We start from the raw sequence: 21814 nt of genomic DNA, 5'->3' as shown, positions 1-21814 counted from the left end.
AGATGAGGATGTCATCTAGATGAGGATGTCAGTGACTACATAATGGTCTAGCACATCCCCAAAGATATAGTTTATGAAGTGCTGAAATGTTGTTGGTCATTGCACAGGCTGAACAACATGACTAGGTACTCTGTGCTGTAAAGGTGGTCTTCCACTCATCTCCATCCCTAATTCAGACCCCACAAAGGTCCAAATTATTAAAAAACTTGATGGAGTGGAATCTTTCGAAAAGCTCGTTAATGAGAGGGAGGGAGCATCGATTTCTAATCACAATCCTGTTTAATGCTCGATAATCAACATAAGGCATTAGAAATCCATCTTTTTTCTTTACGGAGAAAATTGGAGCTTCAGTGAAGATGTGGAAGGACAGCTAATCGCATTTTGTAGGCTTTTCTAGAGGTAGTCATGGAAAGTCTGATGTTCCAGCTCTTAAGGGGAGTAGATGTGGCCAAAAGAGACTTCTGCTCTGGGCTGAAGGTTAATTGAACAATCTGTGATGGGGTGACAGTGTGTCTGCGTTCTCCTTGTTAAACACATCGGCAAAGAGGTAATATGGAGGCAGTAAACCAGGTTGTAGAAGGTAACAAGAATTCCTAGGAATTAGCCTGCTCAGACTCGGGATTTTGAGGAAGACAGCCATAGAGGACTGCCTCTGTATGGTCCCAGTAGGTGAGTGTCAACACTTCTGTCTCCTGAAAATGTGGGGAGCTGAACTATATAGTGCCTGCCCACCAACAAACGTGTAAGTTGTGGGTGCTGAGCCAGGGCATGCCAAGGACTACTGGAGAGTGTGGTGCTCACATAAGTCCAGGCTGGAGGGTCTCATGCTGACCCTGGAGAGTAACAGCTTCCACGAGTGTGGTCCAGTAGATAACTGGGCAAACAAAAGGAGTGAGCTGTTGATAGATTTCACCAAATTCAGAGAGTCCTTGTGTTGGGTGGGGGTCTAATGTACTGATGCCAAGTCCAGGTCATGAAACTTCCTGAGGCTCCGAAACCCACCAGTGCCTCCGGTTAGACCTCAGACATGGTGGGGTGTCAGACCTACAGAGGGAGTTGGAGATATGTATGGACCTGGCTGGCTGTTGCCAAGGTACCAGGAGACAAAAGTATCAATGGTGGGCACTAATAATAGGAGGAGATTCCACCCCATCCTGGACCCCTCTGTTGGGGCTGCAATTTGGTGTTTCTGATTTTTTTCTCTGCATCAGAGAGGCGGGGCTGGGCTTGGTCAAGCTGCATGGATTCGGGCTGTGGGGAAGGCACTGAAGGTAGATGGGCCAGAAGCAGTAGGACTAGCATGAGTCTGGAAGCTGACCTTCTTTCTTGGTGGCATTCCATCAGATTGTCATTATGCATTATATTATGTTTAGTCTTTACGCCGAGGTCAGTCAGGGTGTCCAGGGAACCAGGAGCTCACCTGTGCCAGTTAATCTTTGATGTCATCATTTAAATCATTTAAGCAGAAATGATAGCGCTGCCCAGCTTCATTCCATTCCATTCAGTATCGGCTACCAAGTGGTGGCACTCTGTGGCATACAACAGGCCAGTGTCCGTGCTGCAACACCCGAAGAGCAGTCTCATCTGTATGGTCAGAAGTAGTCTTTGAAGATCACAGCCATGACATGAATGAAGTCTTCAGGCTGGCACACGAGTGGGCTAGCTTTCTCTAGGCGTGAGGATGTGCAGGACAGAGCCTTTCCAGTCAGCAGACTGACAATCAGTCCCACCCTAGATTGATCAGTGGGGAATGACTAAGGGCACAGCAGGAATAGGAGGCAGCACTGCCTGAGAAACCCCCGAAATGTGTCCGGATCATCATTATACTTATCAGACAAGGGAATCTTTGGCTCATGGTGAGTGGGGGTTGAAGTCGGGGCGGCCCTGCCTGTCTGCACAGCACCATGTTCTGTGCCTGCATCAACTTGTACCGGCAGAGTCTGTAAGGCACTCACTATCTCTGGCCTAGTGGAGAAATCCCTAAAAATTGATGGGCTGTGGGCCCCTTGTCAGCTCTTGTTCCGCTCTGTTCTAGTTTTGGGCTGCTCAAACTGTCAGGAGACCAGGTCATAGGCGGTCTGGCCTAGTGGTCAGAGCCAAAGGTCAGAACTGGAAACAGAAGGCAGGAGCAAGGCCGGGACAGGACTGGAACAGGGCTGGGTGCAGGGCAGAGGCAAGGCAGGACCAGGGCTTGGAGTGAGGTGAGCACAAGGAGGCAGAGAATCCATGAGCTTGTGCGTTGCTGCTGCTGGTCTTAAGAACTGGCTTACTAGCTGCTTCAGGCAGTGTGGTCCATCAGGCAACCTTATTGATTTGTTAGGCCATCAGGAGACTGTGCAGGTGCAGCTGCAGGGCCTTACTCCCGACACTTTGCCTCAATACTAAAAAGATAAACTTGAACATTATTTAATCTGATTTTTTTCTCTGCTGCTTAATAGTTTGATTTTAAATATACCTTGGACTCTACATTTTACCATTCTAGTTTTAGTAGTGATTTTAGCAAGGTGATGGAAGAGTTAAATTTTTCTTCAGTATTAAAAGGTATGTGAATCACTTGCTCATTTGTTCAGAGATTGTGGTACTGAAGACATTTGAGAGTCACAAGACAGTGCCACAAAGTACTAAAGGAATTAATTTTCAGCCATGGCATGCCTATTAAGCCTTTTCAATATTAGAATATTCAGTCCACCTCTGAAGAATGATTGCTTAGAGATGGATAGTAATCACAGATAGGATAATTTAATCTGACAAGAGATCACACATTCCCTATCTCTCTTGTTAATATATGGATAATAACTGTTACTTCTCTGTATTCAAGATCAATATCAAAGGGATGGATAATGAATTATCTAAATAGTTAACTCAAACAACGTTTAGGCAATGAAAAGTGCTAATATGTAAGTCTAAATGTATATACTAGGCGTAATGTTCTCTCCAATTCTTTTTGTCAGAATATCAACAGAAAAGATTGTGCAGCTGCAGTGCCTAAGTGAGTAAGGTAGTAAGGCCACTAAGCAATCCTACCTACAATTCATGTGAAACACGTATTGCAAGACAAAGCATCTGACAACTTGGAGGGTGGTTCTGTGATCCAAAGAATCCAGAGTGAATTAAAGTCTAGACTTGGTAATTTTTCAGGATATAGGAGGAGGGATAAATAACAGATCAGATATGCCCAGTATGGTACAGAGGTAACATTGAATCAAGGATGCTCTTGGTAGTTTATGCATTGTGAGGAAGGCTATAATAGCAGCAGCAGCAATAACAGCAGTGGCAGCAAGAGACCTTCAAAAAGCAAGGTATTGCAGTAGCCTGAGATGTAAGGATCCTGTTATGTGTGAGTCTTCCTAAGTTCTGAATGGTTGATATGAACATTATGCCATCTGTAATAAGATTTATAGGAATATGGATGTGTTTGTAATGGAGGGATACTGAGGAAATGGATACAATTCTGTAAATATACATTCATCTAAAAAAGAAGAGTTTCATCTGCCTTCAGGACGAGTTAAAAAAATTGCTTTGGAGCTGGAGGCTGTATGTTTTCTCTACCTGTTCCTCTTACCTGGGGCTGGAAAGTGAGGAGAAATGGACCATGTCTTAGAGGAGACAAGAAGACAGACTGAAGCTTGGTGAAACTATACACTGATTGTTTTCTGCTGTCCTCTTCATGCAGTGCTGTGGGCTTGTACACCGTCGGCGAGTACGGGTTTCCTATGTAAGTTTCAGATTGTTTTAGAATGACAATGACTAGGAGCTGAACATATCCTTTGTGTTTTTGATGGTGCAGTTTCCATCATTCAAATATTTTAATACATGTCTGCAGTACCATCCAGAACACTGCTCATCTGTGCAATGAGTTTTCTCAGCACAGAGGTACAAGAACAGTTCTAACAGGTACAGTTTTCCTAAATGTGTTATACATTTTTTGGGTTTACCTAGAGTGAGAATGATTACAATAATTTGCAATGTCAAAAGATTAGAAGTCTGACCTTTCTGACAATTTTATTGGGTAAAACCAAAGGCAGTTCTGTTTTTATTGGTGGCTCTGTGCCTGTGGGGATATTAGAAAGGGATGTCTGTATTTACCTGCATATAAAATGTATATTAAAAGTCAATTTAAGGTTATAGGTAACAACTACAGACCAGAAAAAATTGTGTTTAAACACAAGGGCTGGCATCAAAATATTCATGTAGAATAGATCTGCTTTTCAACACTGTTCCACAGAGCAAACAGTAGCACAATGGCAAAAGCATGGCATGACAGTTTAATTAGTCTGGTGTTTTTCAAAACAGAATATTGTAATATTCTTGATTGACAAATCTGCTCTGTATTGCAAAATGGCTGGCTGAGTTTTAAATTCCACAAGGAAGGCTATCATGAAAGCTAAGGTATTAGTAATAACAAAAAATTGAATGATAATTGAAATGTGTCTGAACTACACTTAGCTGACATGATAGTCTCTTAAGTAATGCATTTATGCTTTAACATTCCTCTTCTAGTCTGCTATTCAGTTGTCAGAGAGATGTGATAAGAAACAGGAGGTTTATACAATCTGGCCAAGCTGCAGTACTGAATTGCTTAACATTTTCAGCAAGCAGCTTGTATTATAGCTTGTCACACAAGAAAATGGAAAATATATCATGAGAAATAGTTCTGCTGTTTCTCAAGTGTGGGCAGTGTATTTCTCTGTGACACCAGAGGGTCTTATATGAAATATTTTGTTTATGATCACAGAGCAAACAAGATCAAAGACAGTTTTGATCTAAATCAAAGTTGATATAGGGGATCAGGCAGAAAAAATAACAAATACATTGAACCCCCAAATCTATTTGTCTAATATGTATTGCAGAGGTACAAAACATTGCAAATGTAAGTGTATTAGTAATTGTTTGCCATAATTGATTCGACTTCAAATGGTATTTTTGTTTTTGTTAGTGCAACAGTTGACATAATGAACTGTACTAATGAAAGAGCAGACAGGTCTTCTGAGTTCTTCTGCATTCACAGTCAGAATTAAAATAGCTTAATTTTCTTTGTTTGTTTGGAATAAATAAAGCAAATTCCCAATATACACATTACTTCAAACATCTCTTTAATATTAAATAACATGAAATATAAAAATAAACACTGATTATGCACATACTGATTTGATTGTTTATCCAAATAATCATAGGTAAATCTAACTATTCTTACTCTTTAATGGGGAAGTTAAAATTTAAATTAAAAAAGTGCTAACACTATGGAGTCAGTTCACATTTTTCTGTTTAACTTCCTCCCACGTTAGTGGATGTTAGGCTCACATGAAAAGGAGAGGATCTAGGGAACTTCCCCCCAATATTATTGTCATTTAATACTGGCACACACTGTTTTGCATAATATTGTTTGGACAGAGAAGTAAAAGTGCCTGCTTAAACTATATTTAAGAAGCTGGAACAACATGTTGGCTGAATAACAATTAAATTGACTCAGTTTTAGTTTCAGACTTCTGATTTCTGGCAGTTTAATACAGAAACACATCTAAAAGTCCCTTAAATCCATCATTGTTTTAGAATTTGGTGTTGGAGGAAGAGGGGTCTTTTGAGTGAAGTCCTTGAAGTCCTCTGCTTGGACCATACCTCATGGTATTTCTTGCCCTACTGTACTTAGCCAAAATACCTGTCCTCATGGTACTGCAAGTACCCCATTCAGCAGTTGCCTACTATCCTTCACCTCCGGGGTGGATATGTCCTGGTGGTATAGATGAAAGGCAACATGTCCTCCATCATTCTGCATAAGAAAGTTTGGTCAATTACTTAAGCCAGTTCCGCAAGGGCTTCTTCCCAACGGATTTACAGTAGTCAAACCTTTTAACTGACTTCTTGACTAATTTTAATAGCCCCGGGATATGATTAGCTCTCTTAACTACCTAACATAACTCCTACACTTATGACAATAGACTGAGTACAGTTCAGGAGGCTTGCACACTTGCTCTTTTTATGCCTGTAACACATAGCACTCAAAGGCATTATGAAACCAGTAACTATAGTAGACACATACACAATCTTAGGGCTTGTCTACATCACAAAGTTGCAGCGCTGGTGAGGAGGTTACAGCGCTGCAACTTAGGAGGTGTACACATCTGCAGGGCATCACCAGCGCTGCAACTCCCTGTTTGCAGCGCTGGCCGTACTCCCGTTTTGTCTCGGGTGTAGAGGATCCAGCGCTGGTGATCCAGCGCTGGTAATCAAGTGTAGACACTTACCAGCGCTTTTCTTGACCTCCGTGGAATAAGCAGGTATCCCAGCATACCTGAGGAAGCCTCTCTGGTAATCAAGCAGGTCTCCTTCCCCGGTTTGCTCTCGCGTTCCCCGAACCCCCGAGCAAGCAGGTCTCCTTCCCTGCGGTTTGCAGGGGGGTTCGGGGAACGCGAGAGCAAACCGCAGGGAAGCTGGTCTCCTTCCCCGGTTTGCTCTCGCGTTCCCCGAACCCCCGTGCAAGCAGGTCTCCTTCCCTGCGGTTTGCTCTTGCGTTCCCCGAACCCCCGAGCAAGCAGGTCTCCTTCCCTGCGGTTTGCTCTCGCGTTCCCCGAACCCCCGTGCAAGCAGGTCTCCTTCCCTGCGGTTTGCAGGGGGGTTCGGGGAACGCGAGAGCAAACCGCGGCGAAGCTGGTCTCCTTCCCCGGTTTGCTCTCGCGTTCCCCGAACCCCTGTGCAAGCAGGTCTCCTTCCCTGCGGTTTGCAGGGGGGTTCGGGGATCGCGAGAGCAAACCGCGGGGAAGCTGGTCTCCTTCCCCGGTTTGCTCTCGCGTTCCCCGAACCCCCCTTGAAGCCGCCCAACAGCACTGCAGTGTGGCCACATCTAACACCACTTGCAGCGCTGGTTGCTGTAAGTATGGCCACTCTGCAGCACTGGCCCTATACAGCTGTACTAATACAGCTGTAACAACCAGCGCTGCAAAATTGTAGATGTAGACATACCCTTAGTTAAGTTTGTGTAACAACCCTGACTGGAACCTGTTACAAAACAAGAACACCCACCCCAACTTTGGCAGTCATTAAAGCACATACTCATGTACATACACTTCCTTGCTAATGAGGTGCCCAGTTTCAGGAAATAGTCGATTGACTAATTTGGGTTGTCACCCAAGAAAAACTTAGCAGCAAATCTTTGCTTAACCATCAGCTTTCAACTCAGTTACTGTTCATGACAGGAATTGACACTGTGAACACATATGGAGCAAGGACAGACACATCTATAGTGTCTCCCTCGTGCACCAGAGTGCAACCCAAATTGCTTGAAAATAGAATGCGACAGTAAAAGGTACCCACCCAAGATAGGTACTTGATATCACCAAAAGTGCTCCCAGGTGGCTGGCTCAATACCTCACTCTTCTGCCTTCCAGGTGTCTTTGACTTTTGGGAAGTAATGTGCTTAAGGAGGCAGGCCATTTAATCAGATTTCTTCTGGGTGTTCCAGCTTGTTTTCTCTTCTTGGAGTTGCCGGCATGGACCAATCAGATAGTGACCCATACTTCTACTGAAGATTCGAAATGAGAGTTGTCCTTTACCTCCATCCAGTCAGGGAACAAGAACCTTTGAGTTCTTGCAACTAGATCTGAAGTTTTTCAATCTTTTTGTGCAACGTGTCTTGTCACACCAATTTAGATAAGACAAGTTAGGCATAGCTGTTGGTACAGCCGTCTTAGGACACACATTGAATACTGTCTGGTTTGCTCCAGTAAGCAACTTACTTCTTTATATCACTTTCTGTGGGCCCCTCTGCGGTGCATCCTTTGGCCAACTTTGCACGCTGCTTACTCAAGTTGAAAGCTGCTAGCTGCTGAACTGTCCAGTTTAAAGGTCATAGTTTATAAAAATTCCTCCACATTATTTGATGGTCTTTAAACTTACTTTAACAGTCCATTGTACAATGCGAAGGCTTGTCAAGAACTGGTTGATCAGATTTATAAATATTTCTTTATGTATGGCTGAGCTTTGTCTACGCATTATTGACCAAACAGTTACGTTTCTGATTATTCCATTCGGTAATCAAGGGTCCTTATAGCACACTCTTTGGTTGCAGTTCCTCCTATTTGCTGTACAGCACAGGTGTTTTTCACAAACTTGATATCATAAGCATGTTTGATGGCAAATTTTAGCATTACTACTTCAATTTACCACTAAACTAAAAGACTACAACCCCCTTCTTTCCATAACAAGATTATCCATGAGGTAAACCCTGTCATTAAAACTGACAATATTTTGTTCAAAGCTGTATTATTTATAGTTGAATTCCCTTTTACACGTATCACTTCGTTAAATGACAGTTGTTGAGTCAATTTGGTTTCCTGTTTTTGCCCACTTTATCTGGAAACCTATCTTAATATTTGATATCTGTTTATTCATTTATTTACAGACAGGGAAAAGGATGTCCCTTCAGCTGCACAAACAGTAGGCTCTTCTGAAAAGCTGCAGAAACTCTTGAGTTTACTCAGACCATTTGGAAAGTCTGAAGAAATTTTGCCATTACATTTTGAGGGTTTTTTAATTCTCTCAGCCTTCTGTCCTATCTTTTGTAAAAGACCTTGATGCCTGGGCAGTTCTTTTGGGACCTTAGTCATTACGTCAGGTGCAGGGAGCAGCATGACACAGAAAGGAGAGGAAAGGATCATGATCCCAATTTTACCCTGTCCTCCTCCATTCCACTGTTTGGGGGAATTACTGGTTTAAAACTGCAAACAGTAATGAATGTTTGCTTTACTATGACAATTTCAAAGCACCAAGCTTGTTGCACTTCCCAGAATTGTGGTTAGTAAGTATATATAATCTAGAAGTTAATTTTTCTTTTAGAATGAGCAAGGTAAATTTCTACTTGTTTAAAACACTGCCATTCTAGCAAATATTTGGCCTAATACATAGATTAATAACTAATCTGATGGTGGATAGATGCAAACATGCATTTTAATGAGCATATATTTCAAAAGAATACTACATTCTGAAAACTATTTAGAAAGTTTAAAATATGTCCAAAGCAGTCTTTACTCATTTGAGGATAGGTCATGTTTCAAAAGTGTAGTTGAATTACAAAGTGTGGTTTGCTTTTAAAGCAGTTAAAGAGCTCAAAATGGTACTGCCTGGAACCTGCCTCCTCACGACCCACAGGGACTGTGATTGGCAGCTCTTCCCATAGTAGGGGACCCTTCTTAGACAGCAGAGACACACAATTGTAACTAGTAAGAGTAGATTGAGCCAGTGGTGTTGGGGGGGGGGGGTGAGAAGGGGAGAGGGTGAAAGGGTGGGGAATGTGGAGCGAAAGGGAAAATGCATGTTATAATGTAGAAGAGGGCTGTGGTGAGAGCCATGTGGGAATGGCAAATGGACAAGATTACAGTTAAAAAATAAAAATGAGTACAGTCAGGAGTAGTGGGGTTTCCTTCCTCCTGGCTGCCCAGCTCCATCTCCCCTTCCTGGTTGCCCTCATTCCTATATAGTTCCCACCAGCTCTGTCTGCTCCTCTTCCCTTCTCTATCTGGATCTCCTCCTTACTTCTGCCAAGACAAATATAGGTCCTGCATCCTCCATCTCACCTCTGATAACATTTGCCGCAGCCCTGACCGTGGCCCTCTCTCCATCCCCACCTCTTCACCTTGCACACCTGTCCTCACCATCAATGATTGCAACATTGGCTGTGGCATAACAGACAAAATATCCCAGTAGGTAGTTCATAGTCCATGATGTGATTGAGAAATTCTGGATGCGTGGTAATTTTTGTGTAATATATGGGTATGAAGGAGTGGAATCTGTTCACATCTGTCTTATACGTATTAAAAGTTGTGCATGTTTCCTTTCTCCTGTTGTTCAGTCTTTTACTTTGGTATTCCGGAAAAACAATGACATGAAAAGTAAAACATACAGGAAAAGATCCTCAGCTGGGCTAAACTGGCATATCTCCATTTACATCACTGGTGCTATTGTAAGTTACACTGGCAGAGGATCTGGTCCACAGAATATATTGTATAATAGTCTATATTAGGTATGTTTGTGGTATCATTGGAGATAAACTATTGGAATTCTTTCAAAGGAGACCTGACACTTTTGGCTGAGGTTATTTTGATTTAGTTAGTGCCTTGTTGACTCTTCGTATTTTGGGCTGGCTATGAGTTTTTACTAACGTTGACCGATATGTGATGGGATATATAGACCACACATTGGAATTGAAAGGATTAACAGATTACTCTGTTAACGAGCCCCATCTGCAGAGTAAGCTGCAGCTGGCAGTAGAGCTTTAAAGGGAGCCAGACAACTCAGAAGGGGACTGATCGGGCAGGTAGAGAGACCCTCCTTGGGAGTTTCTGAAGAAGGGCACTTCAGAAATGTTTCCAGGATGAAAAAGCTTGTCTACTGAGCCCAGAGGAACTGAAGTTTCAGTTATTCTGTTTTTCTTTGTTACTTTGTCAAACTGTAAGACTTTGGCAGGGTAGTGAGTGGCAGGGAGGCAGCTTTAAGGCACTCTCATGTGCTGGACATTGTTGCTTCTTTCAGGGCCCTGGGCTGGAGCCTGTTGGAGTGGAAGGGCCTGGGCTCCCATACTAACCAGCTTGTTCCAGAGAGCACAGAAACAATCACAACCAGATTCCCCCTTGAGGAAACGCGGGGAGGGAAAGACTTTGCAAGCTCCACAGCTGGAACTGAGCACTTGCAGGAGCTGCTATACAGACTGAAAGTCCTACTTTCTCTCCCCCAGCCCTTCTGCAGGGAATGGGACCCAATATCTTCCTTGGAACTCTGTTACCCCAGAAAGAGGTACAGCTAATTGATGACCTGACTGGACAGTCATGTCAACACCCACCAAAAGGCAGACTACCATGGGAGGTGTCAGTGGCCATTGTGAGCAGATGAGTAAAGACCTAGTACCCTAACCACTAGGTATCACCACCAGAGTGCTGCCATCACACCATGGCTATTCTTAATAATTACTGTCCATTTTAAAAGTTTAAAGGTAGACAGCAAAGCTTTGGTAAAATATAAGGTAAAAAAATCCCATCCCCTTGCCTCTTGCCCTTTCTGTGTTCTTGATACTTTCCCAAGATGACAATTTAATCTTCTAATTTAATTAACTGGTGAAAGGAAACTTTTTTTTAAAGCTTTTACCGGCTTAACATAATTAAATTGAGCGCTCTTTCTTTCTTTCTTTCTTTCTTTCTTTCTTTCTTTCTTTCTTGTCTTTAATTGTGCCTTTACTTTTTGAAATAAGATTGTATAAATAAATGTTTAATAAATATTATGACACTGTATGCTATGAAGGTCTCTGATCTTTATCTTTTTGTAATTAATTTTAAAACTAATGGTTTGACACAGTGTTGAAGGTTCTTGCATTCCAAATCAGTAGCAGTAGCCATAGCACATATTTTCTGAAACAAAATACTTGAAAACTACTCTTCTCCCTCCCCACTTACTTTGCAGCTAAATACTGTGCTAAAGTTTCTATTCTATTACTATCCCCTAAATCAGTGCAGGGAGTGCAAAAATGCTCAACTAATAATTAAATTAATTGCATCATGTCTGGCACAACAAATTAAAGATATGAATTTAAATCCTTTCAGGAAAATAAAGATTTACAAATGTCATTTAAATAAAAAATTTGTGATTAGTTATGTACCTACAGGACTGTGTGTGCCGTTATTGTTCTGTTAGAAGCAGCAATGTATGGGGTTGGCAGGGGTAATTATAAATTGTTGGATGCCAAGTAATTTTATCTTTTAAATGACTAAAATATTTAGTTTAGAGAAGCAAGAAATGGTAGGCCAGCTCTTACTAATTGTTTCTGTTACTACCAATTCAGTGGTGTATTTCCCACTATTCAGTCACACTTATTAACCATGTCTATCATATTATTTAAAGAAAGAAAAAGAAAACATTAAACAAAACAATATAAATGATAAATTAGTTCTTTTGCAATTTCTTCTGTATGTCTTTCTCTGGAGAGCTGTTAACAGAGATTATACCTTTGAGAGTGAATTGCCTCTGGGAGTACTTTTCTCGTAGTAAGTTAAGGCCCCAAAGTATGTTGCTGCTGTTCCAAAGTAATTGTAAATTCTGTTTTAGTATCTTATTAAATACTCAGTTGTTGATATATAGATGAAATAATGTTATTAATATCTAAACAGTTTATAATTGGGAAAAGTAAGCATTCATGACTAAATCCTATGAAACTGAAAAAAATAATTGCATAAATTACTTAGATGAAGCCATTTAAGGAAATGTCATAAGAAAGAAAGACCAATAATAAATATTAAGAATCTTAAATCCAGATAAGCCCACTTGATGATTAACAGGTGAAACTTAAATATTAAGTTACAATAGTATTTCAGTATCCCAATAAATTCATTATTAGAGTTTAAACCTAATCCATTGACAGTGCCTTAGTTGGCTTTCTCTCACTGATCCATCTTAACGTTTTGGAGAGGTTTTTCTTGAGTTGGTTTTTTTTTGTTTCTTTGTTTTTTTGAGTCTTCTCTGTTTTCTTATCTGTCTGTGGCAGTTTACCTGTAGAGATGGACAGGATGAGTTGTGGAATGCTTGCAGTTTACGCAGAGTAGCAGAGTGTGTGTGTATATGGGAGGTGAACACTTCAGAGTCTTTATGAGATTCAACAGTTTGTTCATTTGGGTCTTTTGGTGGCTTCTAGGGCTTTATGAACATAGAGGTCCTGGTGAAATCTCATGTCTGGGAACATAAATCTCTTTTGAAATCATACCTAGTTACTTCATTATTAGCCTTAGTCCTGCCTCTAACTGCAACTATCACCTCTCCACTCTGTAACTTTCATTTAACTGAAGAATGGCACAAGTATTCCAGAATGTTGATGATAATGATGAAACTCAGAAATTCTGTTTTCTGTCCAAATCAGCCAGAAAATTTTCTTAACATTGCCATAAGTGCTGGATTATTTTACAGAGCCCCTATACCTTTTGAGTTTAAACATTCTAGATCGGAGTGGCCAACCTGTGGGTCCGAAGCCACATGCGGCTCTTCAGAAGTTACTATGCGGCTCCTTATATAGGCCCCGACTCTGTGAGTGGAGCTACAGGTGCCAACTTTCCAATGTGCTGGGGGGTGCTCACTCCTCAACCCCTGGCTCTGCCATAGACCCTGCCCCCACTCCACCCCTTCCTGCACCCTTCCCTGAGTCTGCCATGCCCTTGCTCCTCCCCCTCCTCCCCAGAGCCTCCTGCATGCCACAAAACAGCAGATCAGAAGGTGTAGGGAGGGAGGGGGAGGCGCTGATGAGTGGGGCTGCTGGTGGGTGGGAGGTGCTGGGAGAGCTGATGGGGGGCTGCTGATGTTTTACTGTGGCTCTTTGGCACTGTGCATTGGTAAATTCTGGCTCCTTCTCAGGCTCAGGTTGGCCATCCTGTTCTAGATAGCAAAAGCTAAGTGTGTTGAGCTTGCTGGATTGTTAGGGGCTGTGCCTGCTCTTAGTTTAAAAACTAACTATCCCTCAATGTAGAAGGGAGTAGATTTGACACACTTTTCCTCTAGGTGGAACCATTCTGCTGTTCCACTTACGTTGACTTAAAAACATTATAGAGCTTGTTTAATAGTGGCAATAAATGATAAAGCTTGAAATTCAGAATTTAACTTGTGAATTCTTGGGTACACACATTTTCAAGTACACACACATTTACAGACCATATCAGCAATAAGGAGTATAATTTGCAAGGAGATTCTAATTTTTATATCCCTTCCGGAAAGACAAGTTTTGGAAGTGGTGCTTGGGAACTTGAACTATCAAAGCACTGAAAATATTAATACCGTTCCTGGAGAGCTGTCATATTGATTCTCACCACAGTGAAATGTGTATACAGGTATTTTGTCCGCTTGAAATCCCTCTGTGCTCTCTGTTTGAGAGTCTGTAGATCTCTGTATATAGAAACAGTAACACTGACCTGCTCCAGTATTATTCCTTTTTTTTTTAAATAGAAGATTAAACACTACTTAGTCCCTTTGTCAAAGAGCTCAGTCTAATGGCAGACAGGTGGACTGGAGCTAGGTAGGGGAACATCAATTAGGTTATTTTGAATACAAGTCAAATAGTTACAATTATATATTATGCTAAATGCTTCAGTTAACTTAGAAAATATCCTGTAGTGTATACATAAGATCTGATACAAATAGTAGAGTATCACCTTTGTACATAAATCTTTGGAATGCCTCAGCCCAAATTTGAAGCCCTTAAATTTAACTAGTGATAATGGCTTCATTAGAGCCCATGGCAGCATGGGGTGAACTCCTATGAATTTTAAATAGTTTGACCACTAAACCACTAGTGCATAGATATCTGTATGTAATACTTGTATCCACTTCTAGAACTTGTTGCAAAATCTAAATTTGCCAAAAGTCAAAATGATGACAAAGAGAATTGCAATCAAATGCTTTTTAATATTGATTTATGATTTTAAGAGTATTATTTGTTTACTTCCAGTACAGTTTTAGTATCATTAGTATTAAAGTTCAATAATGTCAATCATTTTCATCCCTGGCTCACCCACTATCTTCATTAAAGTTACATTTTATTACACTTCTTACCATATTAATTTTCGATGCTTCCTTCTCATGAACTATATCAGTTAAGGTAGTTTCAGCTTAGTACCAACGTTTATTTTTCCCAATATTTTGCAACTAGCTTTGCCTGTATTACTGATAATCGTTCCTATTGCTGCCTGTCTTTGAAATGGGTGAGATTATTTAACTTGTCATCTTTCCATTTGCAAATGCTGTTATAGCACCTCACCCTTGCCACCAAGGGTTGGGATCTCATCAAAAATCATTAGCTAGGCAGTGTAAGACTGGTCAGACCATGGATGGAAAACCTCAAAGGAAAGCCAGAGTTTTACAAGAAATGATATTGATGACTTCTTAGATATCTCTTCCCTCCAACTTGGTACTAAATCAATGCTCCAACAAGGTTGGAGTATCACTGAGATCCTGACCACCTGAGGTTATTAAAGATCCCATGGCACTTTTAATCTGCTGTCCTGACCAAATTTCTATTTAGATAATTATGTTTTGTCTAAATGCACAAAATTCCTCCTTCAGTTTCAAATCTATATGGCATTTCCCATCAATTCTTGTTTTGGTATTGCTGTTCACTCTGAACAGCACTCCAGAGATGACTGCATTACAGGAGTCAGGGAAATGATCTCTATACATTTACACTATTTGTAAATGCTTATATAAAGCACCTGAAATTAATGAGTTGAATAAACCTCAAAAATGTGTGAAATGAGTGAACCAATAGTAAGCGGCATTGCATTTAAAATAGAAAAAAAGACAGAGAAGATGACAAGAAACAAAGAACCCATGAGTGGACAATGGTGCAATCCACGGAAGATCACTAAGCGTGAATCTACACTACAAACTTATGTTGGTATAACTCCATTGTTCAGGGGTGTGGAAAATCCACACACCTGAGTGACACAGTTATACTGACTGAACTCTCAGTGTAGACAGCACTGTCGACGGGAGGGCTTCTCCCATATACATAGCTACCACCTTTCGGGGACGTGGAGCACTTATGCTGATTGGAGAAGTCTTCCCACTGGCATAGGTAGTGTCTTCACTGTAGCACTCTAAGTGTAGACCATCCGTAAGATATTGAATGCAATTTTTTTCTTTTCTCCTATAAACTGTTTGTGCTTAAAATGTGATTGAAGTGTGAGTGGATTTACGAGAAACCTCTCTTCTCTATGTGCAAAGTCTGGTAACAATAACAGTCCTTGGTCTCTGGCACAGGAATATTGAATGAAAATGCTTCTCTTTCCATCAGAAAAATGACATGACTATAGAAGAAATCGCAACTTTCCTAGGATGTCTGTAAAGGCAATATAGGACATCTCTAACATTAATAGAGACTTGCTTGCAAAATATGGGTAGAAAGAAAACATGCATGACTGATGGTAAAGAAAAGCCAGTTTGTGCCCATTAGTCAGAGAAAATTGTTCAAGAACAGTTCATCCATGTATAAATCTGAGTTCTGTAATACTGCAAGGTCAGGGAGACCTAAAGTGATTTGCTGATTAAATGATGGTCACACATGTTAAACACAGCCCACAGGCACTTTAACGTATGTGCTTGCATCCTCCAAGATTAAAAACACATTAAAGAATTACATACATTCAGCTTCAATACTTGGGGACAGTTTCTCTATTTGCAACAGTCTGTAGAGGACATGTGTTGTCTCACATATCAAAGAAGCATCTATGGTGCAGTACAAAAGAGATTCAGTAGTAACTTTGGGAAAAAAGAAGAGCTGCATAATGTTGGTATTAAAATAGAGCAAAAAAAATCTATAATATAAAGGAGAAATTATTTTACCACTAATTGCTTTCTGGATTCTGCCCATAAAAACGAATAAGTAACTCCTGATGTATAGGTTAAGCAGGATAGAAGCCAAAGAGAAACTGATTTTTGGCACCATTCAGCTAATCTTGGAGTGCTTTCTTTCATTGCTGTGTCCTCTGAGTATTTTCCAAATTGAAAAATTGTTAACAACTAATGTAAAAAACTACCCATATTTCTATTTAATTATCCAGGAGGAAATGATCTGCATCAGTAAAATCCAGGATTCCAGTTAGACTTTGTTGTCAGAAAAAATTTCTTTTTCGTTCTTGGGAGCTGTTATTGCCAATTAAGATTCCGAGAGGGGAAGGTGAAAGGTGCCAACTTACTAATATCTGAAAAGAAACTTGTCTCATCCAAAAAAGGCAAATCACCTGGGTCCCAAACCAATTAACTGAACTAGGGCTTGAGTAACTTGTAGTAGATTTCTGTGCTGAGGATGCATCTCCCACAGAAATCTCCACCCAAGCAAATATATTGTGTATGTGTAATGTGTGGAAAAGGGGTGTCAGGAGTATCTCTATAGCCTCCTGGCACAACTCTTCTACTGTAGTCTGTTTGTTCAGACATGAAATTTACAGTAGCTTGAGAATCATGGGCTGTAATGGAGCCAAAACAGGACATCAGAGGTGCACAAATTTGCTGCTATGCAAGAGCAAATCCATTGTGATATTACTTATCAATCTAAAAGCTATGAGGCCCTTCCTTTTTCCTCCTCAAAAAGAACAAAAAGCTGTTCATATTTACCCAGCATTTATATATTCTGCCTAAATAAAATGTTATCATCCTGTACTCATTTTTATTGTGCCATGGCTTGCTTTTTTGCTTTAGGGTTCGGATAGAAGCCATTTCCGAAAGCAGGCTGGAGGTTGCATTACAGGCTGAGTGAAGGGAGCCTTCCACTATTGGGATGAACATTACCTCTGCACTCACTGGATTGCCTTTCCCTCCTCTTGTCTTCTGACTTAATGCCACTTTAAAAAAAAACAGAGGCCTAAAGAAAAAAAGCAGATTTTGCTGCCCCAAAGGGAAAAGGCTCCCATAATGTTGCCTCTTCCCAATGAGGCAGGAGACTGGAGACAGCAGAGCAAGGCTACGGTGCCAAAACAAGCTTCCCATTAGCTTGTATTCTTCCTTATCTGCATATAAGAAGCAGTTACCCCTCTATTCTGCCCGAAGAAACTAGCACCAGAAATCAGAATATAGTAAAGTCCTAACATAAGACAGAAGTTGAGGCCTGTTGAGGATAATGAGGCTTCTGTTAAACCATGGAAGCTGTAAGAATTCTCCTATCCTACCATGTTTGCACTTCCAGCCTCCAAAAGTGTACTGTCCCTGTCCCCATACTTCCAGCTGACGAGAGGCTGTGACTCCCTTCAGAGTCTTAACAGTTCTTCCAAGGGCAGACGGATTGCTGCAGAGAGATGGACTGCACTTCCTTCTGGCATGTGCTATTCTCAGACAATATTATCCATCAAATTCCAAAGTAGTAGTACTAGCCAGACCTGCTAAAAGACCATTTAATTCAGTGCTCTAAAGATGATGCAACTTGCAGACCTTCTCCAACTCAATACCCCTGATTAAATTGGATTGTTTTTGGCAGCCCAAGAGTTTATATAGGTAAATAAAACACACTGAACTGTCTTACTTAATGTATTTTCATGATTTCCTATTGTACTGCAACAACTCCTTTCCTTCCCAAAACCTCACTGACCTCACTTAATTGGACACTTTAAACCAGCAGTTTTCAAGCTGTGGTCCATAGGGTTCTTTCTGTAGATTTGTTTAGAGCTGGCTGGTCATACTGTACTTTGTCGTCCTTGTTTGTAAGTGCTAAAACACAAGAAATGACATAGATATATTAAAGAACTTCCTTTAGCATATAATCAATAGTTGAAGTTGTCATGGTAAGGAGTGCTTATGGTGGGGTGGGGTAACCATCAGACAAATAATAACAGAAAAATGTAAGGATGAGAAGACAACATTCTCGCTATTATACCATTACATACAAACCAATGCTAATGCACTGTAGGTACACAGAAATGCAACTTGTCAAATTACGGTGTAATTTATCAAAGGTAAAGACAAATAGAAAAGACTTTATAATGTAACTGTTATACTCTCTTTTCCATATATTTTATAAAAGTTGTTCTTTAAACCTTGTATAAATTAATTTACCAACATTTCCCAAACTCACATCAATCACTGAGAGAGAAGAAAACACACATTTATTTTATGAATACCAGAGCCAGAGAATAGATAGCTGATGCTTCTTATTACTTTTACACCAAGACCTGATAAATTATTTAGGGCTTCCATTTGGGGCTGTCAAGATGTAACCTTTTCTACTTCTCTTATTTGTTTCCCAACTTGATTTTTTAAGTGACACTCACAAGTTGAGTTTAAAATCTATTTCTTCCTGACAGTCTCCTAAGCATTCTTCTGTACCTTTTGTTTACTTAAAGACATTATGGAGTTAAAATATCACTGAAATGTTAATTTAAATCAGCCATTTTTAATTTTTTCTTTTGAACTTAAGCTATCTGTAGTTTTCTACTTCTATTGGAATTCAGTGTTGATCTCAAAAGTTAGAGATATCAGAATTAAGGTTGCATGTGGAACTTGATAAGGTTGATGTCCTGTGGAAAAAAAATGTGACCATGTAATTAAAGATTGTGCATAATACATATGCACACAGGAAACCTTAATTCTGTTGTCTCATGACTTTTTGAGTGCTAGATTTTGCAGCTTTATTTTTTTACAATGGAATGTTTTGGACTCTGGTGCATTGCAGAAAAAATCAACTAAAGTAAGGCTCAATAGCTGTAAATTCATGTGTATGTAAGAATGAGTTTTATCTGTTACTTGAGTATGTATCTGGCAGACCTAAAGCAGCTGGTGCTCAGTGCTTCTGTGAACATTAGTTAATATTGCAGCAGCTCAGATGGAGAGAACTCAAATGCCAGCTGTTTTTCAACTTGTCTGTATGAGGCAGAGTTTAATAGAGTAAGCAGGGTCAGATTTTATCAGGTAATGGTTTAGGCTTTATGACAATATAGAGGTTGTAAAGCATATGATTCTTAAATAGGTACTAACGCAACAGTTCTGTTTTTACAATTGTGCTATCTAACCCTCAACTAAATAATTAGTATTACTATCAACTTTATTTATAAAAGTTATGGGTTTATTTAGCATATCTGGACAAAGCTTATTTGAATCAGATAATCTCTCTAACAGCTTAGTGAGAGTCTCTGTCTCATTCTATAACTGGTGTTCATGAAAACAGTTGCATTCCATGGTTCTAATAGAAAATTATATCTGATGTTGCATCTCTTTCAGGAGTACCACCAGCTTATATAATAGTTTCAATAGCTAGAAGATATTTATGGCTGACCAAAGCAAGAACCGTTGTCTTTGATTCTTCTGTTTTGAACCAAAATCCTTTTAAAATTAAGATAAATTACTTCATGAAAATTCCTCATGAATACCTGGCTCTTGGATTCTCTAAATAGGGGGAACAGCTGTCATCTGAGCACTGAGTAAACTTAATAAGAGTCACATACATTGCATATGATACATTAACTCTATAGTGGATAGACATTTTGGAGTTTTGTATGCTAGGTGTGTGGTTTTGGAAATGTCTTTAGACGTCCTTTATAAAATAAGGCAGTGGTGACTATTTTAACGTTTATGAACCATCTGTCTAGCTAGTCCTATAAATAAGTTGCTTAGGTCAGGAATAGGCCATTCTATTTGTATTAAAATTTTGCCTCATAGACATTCAATTGTGGCATGGAAATATATATCTTTACCAGAGAATACAAATGTTCATTCACAGCAGATGCCATTTTATCTGTATAAGTACACAGCATGCAATCATGCAAATACTTAGCTGCAGTTTTTTAGAGAAGGCCAGCAACTCTTCTCTTATTCACTTATTTGCACAGGACACTTCTAAGTATAACCAGGACTTTCTACATTGAAAAAATAAAATAAAAATAAAATAAAGCCTTTGTTTTATGTGTTTTAGTGTCTTGTCCCTTCCCTTTCCCAGCCCAGTATAGAGGTTTCATTTTATGGAGCTTGCCCTTTGAAGAAGGGGAATTCAGTCATGAGTTGCCTCCTAGTGGTTCTTCTGCCACATAGAATTTTCATATGATACAGGGCCATCAAAAGATGATATTCCCAAGAAACCACTTGTTTTCCATGTGTTTGAGACTCCTTCCTAGGGATACTTGATGCTGCTAATTGACTAGTATGGGGATGGTCAGTGACGTATTTTTGTGAGGTGTAGTTTACAGATATATTATTGGAATATACACAGTAGTAATATTCAACATGAAAACAGTACTGCCATATCAACATACAGTGAACATGTATTCATAAGGTAAGTACTGATAATTATTTTCTGATATGAGGTGCATATATATAATGTGAATTATTCAATAGAAATTAACTGACAAATCTACCATAAACAATAAGCATACAGACACTTAGGTCCAAAATTTAGGTGCAGCTGAAATCCTGCAGTTCCCACTGAGTTGCTGCTTAACACTGCAGATGCCTAAAATCTCTAGGCAACTAAATTTTCACTCTAAAAGTCCCCTGGATATCTAGATGATAATGGTAACATTTTCAATAATAATACAGAAGTGCTCAATAAATATTTCTGTTCTGTATTTGGGAAAATAGGAGGAGGAGATGGGAAACAGATAATGTATTTATATTGTATGATAAGACTCCATCCTTTCCACTGGTATCTCAGGTGGATGTTAAACAACAGCTATTAACATGAGATATTTTTAAATCAGCACATCCAGATAACTGGCATCCAGGAGTTTTAAAAGATCTGTCTGAGCAGCTTGTCAGAACACTAGGGAATTTTCAGAAGACTGGAAGAAAGCTAATGTTGAGTCAGCTTTTTTAAAAGGATAAATGAGATGACTCATTTATTATGTGTTTATTATATATTTTTATAGTTAATTATAGTCCTGTCAGTCTGGCATTCCTGAGCAGGATAATGGAAGCACTTATACGGGACTCATTTAAAAAAAGAGTTAAAGGAGGGTAATATAATTCATGCCAATCAACATGGGTTTATGGAAAATAGATCCTGCCAAACTAACTTGATATCTTTTTCGATGAGATTAGGTTGATAAGGTAATAGTGTTGACATGACATACTTAGGCTTCTATAAGGCAGTTATCATGTGGTACCAAGTTCTCTGATTAAAAAAAAACATACAAAAATAACATGGCACACATTAAATTGATTAAAAGTTGGATAACTGATAGGTCTCAATATTTAATTGCAAATGTAGACTCATCGAGTGAGAGTGTTAACAAAAAGAAGGTTAAAGACTGACGATTGCAATCTGTAACTACCTACATGGGGAACAACTATTTGACAATGGCTCTTTTCAGTCTGGCAGAGA

The 21814-nt window shown here is 39.7% G+C and overlaps 1 protein-coding gene across 3 annotated transcripts in view; it reads left to right on the top strand.

Moving 5' to 3' along the window:
- The window catches only part of CACNB2 (calcium voltage-gated channel auxiliary subunit beta 2), a 441669-nt gene that overhangs the window by 132001 nt on the left and 287854 nt on the right, over positions 1-21814 (top strand). Inside the window, exon 1 of one of the 3 annotated variants that reach the window (XM_050939562.1) lies at positions 3652-3715. The exons of the other annotated variants lie outside the window; for them this stretch is intronic. Coding sequence (XP_050795519.1) covers positions 3668-3715 — 48 coding nt within the window. The 5' untranslated portion in view covers positions 3652-3667. Of the gene's footprint in view, positions 1-3651; positions 3716-21814 lie in introns of those variants that run through there. 3 annotated transcript variants of the gene reach the window in all.

Source organism: Gopherus flavomarginatus, chromosome 2, assembly GCF_025201925.1.
Source record: "Gopherus flavomarginatus isolate rGopFla2 chromosome 2, rGopFla2.mat.asm, whole genome shotgun sequence".
NCBI lineage: Eukaryota > Metazoa > Chordata > Testudines > Testudinidae > Gopherus > Gopherus flavomarginatus.
Note: the sequence above shows the minus strand (reverse complement) of the source record. Positions and strands in the feature narration are given on the sequence as shown.